General features: G+C 42.9%; 1 protein-coding gene across 1 annotated transcript; it reads right to left on the bottom strand.

The window, feature by feature from the left end:
- Nucleotides 1–1,037: 1,037 nt before the first annotated feature.
- On the bottom strand, nucleotides 1,038–1,928 carry LOC124988904 (vomeronasal type-1 receptor 4-like). The gene has a single exon (XM_047558732.1). It carries the CDS (start codon nucleotides 1,926–1,928, stop codon nucleotides 1,038–1,040), a length of 891 nt encoding a protein of 296 aa, XP_047414688.1.
- Nucleotides 1,929–8,229: the final 6,301 nt, after the last annotated feature.

The following is an 8,229-nucleotide window of genomic DNA, read 5'->3' as shown; positions in this document are numbered from 1 at the left end:
CAGCGCCAGGCGCCATCTTGACCGTGCCCAAGGCTGGGGGTCCTGGAAACCCCGACAGTGCTCTCCACACCCACGTGTATTTGGATCCCACTTGAGAAAAGGGCAAAGCAATTTTTCCCTCAAATAAGAACCAGAATACTTTGCATATCTTTAAAATTAGGAAAGATCAAAAGCATTGGCCAGTGTAAACTCAGTAAGAAGCTATGCCTTTAAAGAAGCCAGAAATTATTTTCAACATTATTTTTACATTTATTTAAAAATGCATTAAAAAGATTAGAAAATTAGAATATAATAAAAGAAAAAATGAATTCTTGGTATACCTCCATTAGGCTTCTTTTTCCTCAATGAGGCAGCTACTCTAGGTTTCTTTTGTGATATGCAACTGTTCATACTTAGACAAAATCAAATTAAACATTTTGGATTCCCTTCTAAAGCAATGTTGGTGTGCATGCTTTTTAATTATAATGCACCTTACATCCTAGTACATATCAACCCAGTTTGAACCCACCCATTTTTTACAAGTTCAATGATATTCAACTTGGATGAAAATCTGTAATTATCTTTAACAACAATGATGGCCAACTTATTGAATATTTAAGTTGTTTATAAAATAAAACTGCCATCTAAAACAGTTTTCATTCTGAATATCTTATGTGAGTAAGTATGTCTGTAAGATCGGGCCCTAGAAATGAACTTCTTGGGTCAAGAGGTGAACACATAAGTAATTTTGATATTATTTCCAAATTGTCCTTCTGCGTCTTACCAGCAGGTGTGGTGGTGTGAAAGAGCCATCTCACATGCATCAGCTGCTTCCTGAAGGGGGACAGGAAGGAGAATGGGAATGGGTCTGGGTCTTCCCAGCTCCCAAAGACTCTGTCCACTCAGGACTGTCAGCAGCTTTGAGGTGTAAGAATGCACCTGTGTGTGACTTCCCTGCTCTTACTGGATTTTGCATCACAGGCAGCAACACAACTAACATGATTTCAAACGTGATGAAAGGATCAATGAAATGGATAATTTCTCAAAGTCTTTCTTTCTTACTGAGCATGACAACATTCAGCCAGATGTCCATCTCTGTGAATCAGCACAAATGGACTAAGAATCGCATAACCAAGAGTCAGAAATTCTTGAGCACTTACAGATATGGAATTCTTCAATAAGGACAAAAATGAACGTAAAGAAATAAAACAATCTGTGCAATAGAAGAAGAGAAAACAGAGCATCAGAAGGAGAACACTTTGAGCAGCCTTCATCTCAGGGGGAGTTCTGTAGAGGAGCTTGGAGGTCTGCAGGTAGAGGACATGCTGGTGGTGCTTGTGGAGGAGGAAGACCATGTAGCCACTGGCCCAGCCCATGACACCCTGGAGCACAGCATCTCGAAGGACCATGAGAGCAATAAAAATCCATCTGATTATCCAGTTGTCTGGTTGAAAATAACAGTAGTTGTCACTTTTACTAAATTCTGATGTGTTCATGTTGTTGCTATTTTTTATGTAAAATGGTAAGTTCATGCTTATCAAGGCATTGAGTATCCAGAAGAAGACCAACAAGGGAAGGATGTTCCATGCAGACCTGGGCTGCAGCCTCCTCCACCTGGAGGCTCTGGGGCTGATGGTGATGGCCTGGACCACTGTGAGGAGACTGGTGGTGCTGATGGACAGGCCACAGGCCACACTCTCCAGGTAAACCACAACCTTACAGCCTACATCACCTAAGAGGTTTTGCAAACCAGAGCTGGCTATTGTCCTTGGTGTTCCTTTGGTAAAAAGCATTAGGATGTTTGTAAAAGCCAAGTGGATGAGAATAAGGTGTATAGGTTTCTTCTCAATACCTCTAAATAAGTAAATGTAGTTCACAAGAACAATGATGTTCCCTGCAATGCCAAGTCCTATTAGGAACGTGAAGGTTGTTCCCTTGACCAGGTTCATTTCTTACTTCATAGGCAGAAGCATTTTGATGCAGCACACATCATTTTAAAAAATCAGAAATGATTATCTTTATCTTCAGAAAGCATTTCATACCACCCATTTTCTAGAGGGTAAGGATCAGTATACACATAATGGTGATCATTTTATCCAAGGAACTGTACTATTCCTTTTCCTGTGTCACTTATTTTAGTCAACTTTTCCTCTGCTGTAACCAAAGGTCTGAGAAGAACAGTGTTAGAGGAGGACAGGTGTGTTTGGGGGCTCATGGTGTCAGGCTGTCAGTCTGCAGATGGCCAACTCCACCCTCATGTCCAAGGGGTAACAGAAGACCATGGCAGATGAGTGTGGTGCAGGAAAGTAGCTGAGGACATCACACAGGAAGCAAGAGAGAGAGAGAGAGAGAGAGAGAGAAACTCCCCTCAACAAGGACAAGGCAGCCCCCACCTCCACGGTCAGCCACAGCCCCTGCCTACAGTTGCCACCCAGCGACTCCTGATCTGGGATTCTCACACTGATTACATCAAGGATCCCCAGCCCAGGCACTTCAGCTCTGAACTTTCTTGCCTCACACATGAGCTTTAGTGAGACACCTCACATCTATACCATAACAGCATCCTTTACATGTCTTTTTAACTGCTAAAATTTTAGAAAAAAAAATGCCATTCTGAGACTAGTATTCAAAGTTCTAAGTTTTCAACCCAGCTTTTGTTCAAGGTCGACACAAGCAGAGCCAATCTGCTTTCAACCCCTGACACCACACCTGTGCTCCACCTCAGCATGGCTGCCTGCAGCCCCCAGCTGCCCAACCTGGATTTCTGCCATGTTTCCTTTTCATTCTGTCTGTTCTCATGGTCCAGTTCTAAAATCCTGGGCTCACGCTTGTCCCAGCCTGGCCCAGACCCACGTGCACACTCAGGAAATCCACTTGCTCGGGGTCTTTAAGGTCTTTGACCCATGGCACTATTCACAGTGCCCACTATTCTTTTCAGTTCTCCTTTTTGTTCCAGGTTTTTCATGAGGCTTTCCAGGTGTGCCTCTTGCATGTCCTTGATGCCTGAACCTGAGTGTCTCTGAATTCTAAGACCCAAACTGACTCTGTGGTGCCCTGCTTACAAGTCTGCAGTGGTCTTTGTGGTCCTCAGTATCAGGTCAACCTGCACAGTCTTTCCAGATAGGGTGCTGCTATGGTTTAGATGTGAGGTGTCCCACCAAAGCTCACATGAAAGTGAGGCAAGAAAGTTCAGAGCTGAAGTGCCTGGGCTGGGGAAGCCTTTCCAGATGTCTGCATTGATGTTAGCTCTGAATCAAAGACATCCAGCATCAAGTGTCTTGTCTCACAGAATCAGATCAGCAGCAGATGCAGCCATGGTTCCCAGAGGAGCCAGCGTGACCCTCTAGGAGGGGCTTTGCAGATCTGAGCTCCCACTGAGTGATCTCAGGAGTCACTGGGGGAGCCAGCATCAGTTCTAGATGAGTGGATGCTTATCAAGCTGGATTAGGAGAAGGAGATAATTGGGTTTTGAGTGCTGTGGTAGGTAGGGCCTTTAATGAATTAGGCTCCCTGTAATGGCCACACATAACACAGCAGGTCAGGGGATCATTGTGTTGAACTCACACAAGGGTCAAGGTGGCACTTTACAGCTGCTGCAGAACCTCGCTCTTCCTGTGTGGTTCCCTGCAAGCCTGGTTAACAATGGGGCTGCTTTGGTCTTTATCAGTCCAAGCTGATTTTCAGACTCCAGGCATGGATACAAAGTTGCTCCTTACACAGATGTTCTCAGTCCCATTTCTCACCTAGGGATTTCTCTCAAATTGTGGGCAACTTCTCCAGAATAAAGGAAACAAGGATGTTTGATCCAACACATGAGAATTGCCCTGGTTGTTTATACTGGCAAAACCCTTCTGCAAGCCTTCCCCTTCTTCCTACAAAATGTTAGAGGGTTGCTTTAGCTCCCTTATCTTAAAGGTCTCTGACAACATAAAGTGCACAATCAAGCCAGGCAGGGTGGTGCACACCTGTAACCTTGTTGGCTTGGGAGGCTGAAACAGGAGGATCACAAGTTCAAGGCCCTAAGCAACTTAGCAAGACTATCTGAAAACAAAAAATGAAAAAGACTGGAGATGTGGCTCAGTGGTTAAGTACCCCTGGGTTCCATTACTGGTTAACACCACCCTCAAAAAAGAAAATACATTAATGTAGGTTTCTGCCCAGGTTGTACCAGGAAACCTCATGATCTCAGAATTTCAGTTACTCCTTTAAACCCTTGCCCTGTACCAACGTACCTTTGAAAGCAGTACAGAGTCTTAAATGTGCAGCACATGATGAAATGTCCTACAAGACTTAAAGCCAGCACAGCAGCATTAACTACTGAATCTGAATTTTAAAAAGCAATTATTCCTTAGAAAACTTGGAATGGAACCACCATTTGACCCAGCTATCCCACTCCTTGGCCTATACCCAAAGGACTTAAAATCAGCATACTACAGAGATACAGCCACATCAATGTTCATAGCTGCTCAATTCACAATAGCCAGATTGTGGAACCAACCTAGATGCCCTTCAATTGATGAATGGATAAGGAAACTGTGGTATATATACACAATGGAATATTATTCAGCTACAAAGAAGAATAAAATTATGGCATTTGCAGGCAAATGGATGAAGTTGGAGAATATCATGCTAAGTGAGATAAGACAACCCCAAAAAATGAAAGGCCAAATAAGCAGATGATGATACATAATGGGGGGTGGGAGGGAGGCAAGAATGGAGGAAGGATGGATTGTATAGAGGAAAAAGAGGGGTGAGAGGGGGCAGGGGAAGGAAAAATAACAGAATGAGACAAACATCATTACTCTATGTACATATATGATTACACAAATGGTGTGACTCTACTTCATGTACAACCAGAGAAACAACAGTTGTACCCCATTTCTGTACAATGCGTCAAAGTAAATAAATTTTGAAAATAAAAAAGCAATTATTAAGTTACCCATACTAATTTGTGAAAAATGACTGCACTCAATATATTCCAATATCCTGGCAGATTTATCAGAACTTGTCCTGTGTTTTATTCGTTTGTTTGCTACATTTTCTCATATTTTCTAGCTCTCTCTTCCTTTTCCCAAATTCCAAAGCTCTTACTCATATTTGGGAGCAGATTCAGAGACATCTAATATATGACTTCTCTTTCTTTCTGAACAAAGTGAAGAATATTGGAATATCTGTCTTCTCTCCCATGTTGTCTTGGGAAACTTTAAGCTGTTTTAAAAGCCAGGCTTTGCATTCAGGGACGTGTAAGCCCCACTGGGACCTAATAGTCCACAGCTTAGTCAGGTGAGCGCATCATCCAGCAGACGTGGTTTTTAAAATGAATAGTAAAATTATTGACCCTTGCTACATAAGGACAGCATAAAACTAAAATGAGTTATTTCATGTTATAGTAACTCCCAGCCTGGGAGAGTCATAGTAAGTACTCTTTAAGAGCAACTATAAGGTTGAATCTTAGTAGTTTTTAATAGTTTCTCTAGCAAACAGGCATGTAAGTAATGAATTGACTTCCAAGTATGGCATTATGTGATATGTTGCAATAGGGATAATTCAAGGATGAACACAGAAAACTTCCAGATTAATCAGAAACATGCTTAGGGAATTATTAACATGAAGAAGACAGCAGTGCTGCATCCTGGAAATAGAGGAAGGCATCAAAGTGAAGTCTCAGATTTTGTTAAAGCTAATGGAGTCATAATTCAGGTGAAATTGATGGCTGAAGACTACAAACTTTTTCATAGACACTTGAAAAGATATATGTCCTTCTGAGTAGTTAAAGAAAATAAGAGAGTAACCTTCTGCAAATACACACCCCAGAGCTCTCTCTGGTATCAGATCCTGCACACAGGGACAGAGACCCTAAGAATTTCAGGAGGAATATCTGTTTTAAACAGACCCTATGTCCTTCTGCCATCAAATACTTGCCTGAACACCAGGAGGTCTAAAGGCTCAGGGTCCTCCCAGCACCCTCTTGGTCAGGGACAGAGAGCAAGATGTGTGCTGCTGAGGAAATGTCATACATGCATGTGAAGAAGCCAGAACCCTCAGGTCCACTCACCTGGGTGGCTGCAGATAGGCTCTGTGCTGGTCCTTCTGACAAGGGGCAGCTTCCCAGGTCCTATTTGTACCCTCTGTGTTTGTGGAGCTCTTGCCTACCATGAACCACCACCAGGACTCCAGGTGTCACAGTTGACACCTGTCAGGGAGAAGCAAAGCCCTGCAGAACCTCAGTCCCTGAAGGACAACTTCCCTCTCCCTCCACAATTACTGCATTTGTTGGGCTCAGAAGTTGTCCAGAGGCTTCATTGGGGCTTAATTATTTTAATAGAAGTTTGTGCAGAGAGAAAGTGAACAACCAGCCACGTTTCTGTGTCTGAGTTCCCATGTCTCGGTCTTCCCTTCCCCTTCCCAGAGGCCCACAGCTAAACCAGAATGGGTCCAGCTTCTGTGACACAGAGGGTCACCTCCCTCACATTCAAGACCTTCTCCAGGTGCAGGGATGTGGCATGTGATGACCAACACTGGGGACTCTGCTCTCAGAGCAAGCCCCAACCAGCACCTGGGCAGGACAGGAGTCACTTTTCTCCACTTGTGCACATTGGCAGATCAAGGACATTGATATTGGTGATTCATTTATTACTCATATATTAAACAACAAGTTGGAACCAAATGATAAATGCACCCACGTTCTCCCTCTCAAAATACCAAACCTGCCATCATGGATTTTCAAATCAAAATTACAGGGAGATTGCTTCTCACTCAATTTAGAATGGCATTCTTCCAGAATACAAATTAAAGTAGATCCTCTCAAAAATGTGACCAAAACATGTAAATTCATACATTTTTGATGGGACTAAAAACTAGTACAACCATAGTAATCTGTACGAACTTTCCTAATGAATCTAAAAATGAAGTTACAATATGATTCAACTACTCCACTACATGGTATTTATACAAAAAAGTAAAATTAGCATAAGATAGTTGTATGAGTGAAACAATATTTATAGCAGCACAATTCACATTGACCATGTTACAGAACCAGCTCAAGTGACCACCAGCAGATAAATAGATCAAGAAAATGTGGTGTACAAACACAGCAGAGTTCTACTCAGTCATGAAGAAGTGAAAGTATCTCATTGTCTGGGAGATGAATGGAACTACAGAACATCAGGCTATCAGAAATAACCAGACTTAGAAAGTGAGGGGTTGAATATTGCCTTTCATAGGTGGAAACTGGAGAAAACTAAGGGGTAAAGAGTGGGCAGATCTCACAAAAATAGAAAACAATTCAGTGGAGTAAAGGAAGGAGTGGGTAGATGAGAGAGAGGGGACAAGGAGGAACTGTGGAATGAACTTGAGGTACTTACACCATGGGCCATGTGATTGCACCAGAGTGGATTTCATGTTTGTGTGTATCTACACAGCACCAATTAAACAAATAGACAGAAGGAAGAGGAGCAGAGGAGGGGAGGGAACAGGGGAGGCAGGAGAGCATGGAGAGAGGAGCAGTGGGCCTGCAGGGAGCACAGGACATTGCACGCGAGTGTGGTCAGGCAGATGAGCCCCTTGGTAGTGGGACTAAAATGCAATAATAAAAGTGTTTAAAAATTCAAACATCCTGTGCTATGTAGGAAGGGCTTTGGATAATTCATACACACCCAGAATGGTCCCCATATCAACTAGGCTTGCTACCTCCTGCAGGACTGTTCTAGTCCCTGTTGCAATGGAATGTAAATAAGTGAGGCCACAGGGCTGAGGTGAGAGGGGAGAGCAGCATCCTTTCTTCAGAAGAGAGAGCAGCCTGGACTGGCCTGGGAGGCAGGCTCCTGAACACTGGGCTTCATTCTGTGTCCTGTGTGACTCATCACCTAGAGATGCACGCTGCACACCTTACAGAATGGAACCCTTGTGCCACCAATGGAAGACTCACCTGGGTTACATTCCCTGTGTGAAAGGGGAAACCTTGAGTTATCATTCATGACACTTGGAAGCTTAAAAACAAATTGAAAAATAACCATGAACATCATTCCCATGTACTCTAGGACAACAAAACGCTGTAATATTTGTCACAGGATTTTGCTTATGAACTTGCAATATTTGCCAGAGTTCGTGATGTATGTAAATTCTTGCAAGAGCCACGTCATGATAGCAGTAGATTGAAAAAGCAGGACTATATTTCCTAAGGCAGTTCTAAGAGGAATGTTTATAGCACTGAGATCAACATCAAAAAGAAAGAAAAATACCAAATAAATT

This window comes from Sciurus carolinensis, chromosome 7 (assembly GCF_902686445.1).
Source record: "Sciurus carolinensis chromosome 7, mSciCar1.2, whole genome shotgun sequence".
In the NCBI taxonomy this organism is placed as follows: Eukaryota; Metazoa; Chordata; class Mammalia; order Rodentia; family Sciuridae; genus Sciurus; species Sciurus carolinensis.
Note: the sequence above shows the minus strand (reverse complement) of the source record. Positions and strands in the feature narration are given on the sequence as shown.

What these genes read in the sequence shown, in the direction of transcription:
- LOC124988904 (XM_047558732.1), bottom strand. Translation starts at nt 1,928, where the DNA reads ATGAACCTGGTCAAGGGAACAACCTTCACGTTCCTAATAGGACTTGGC.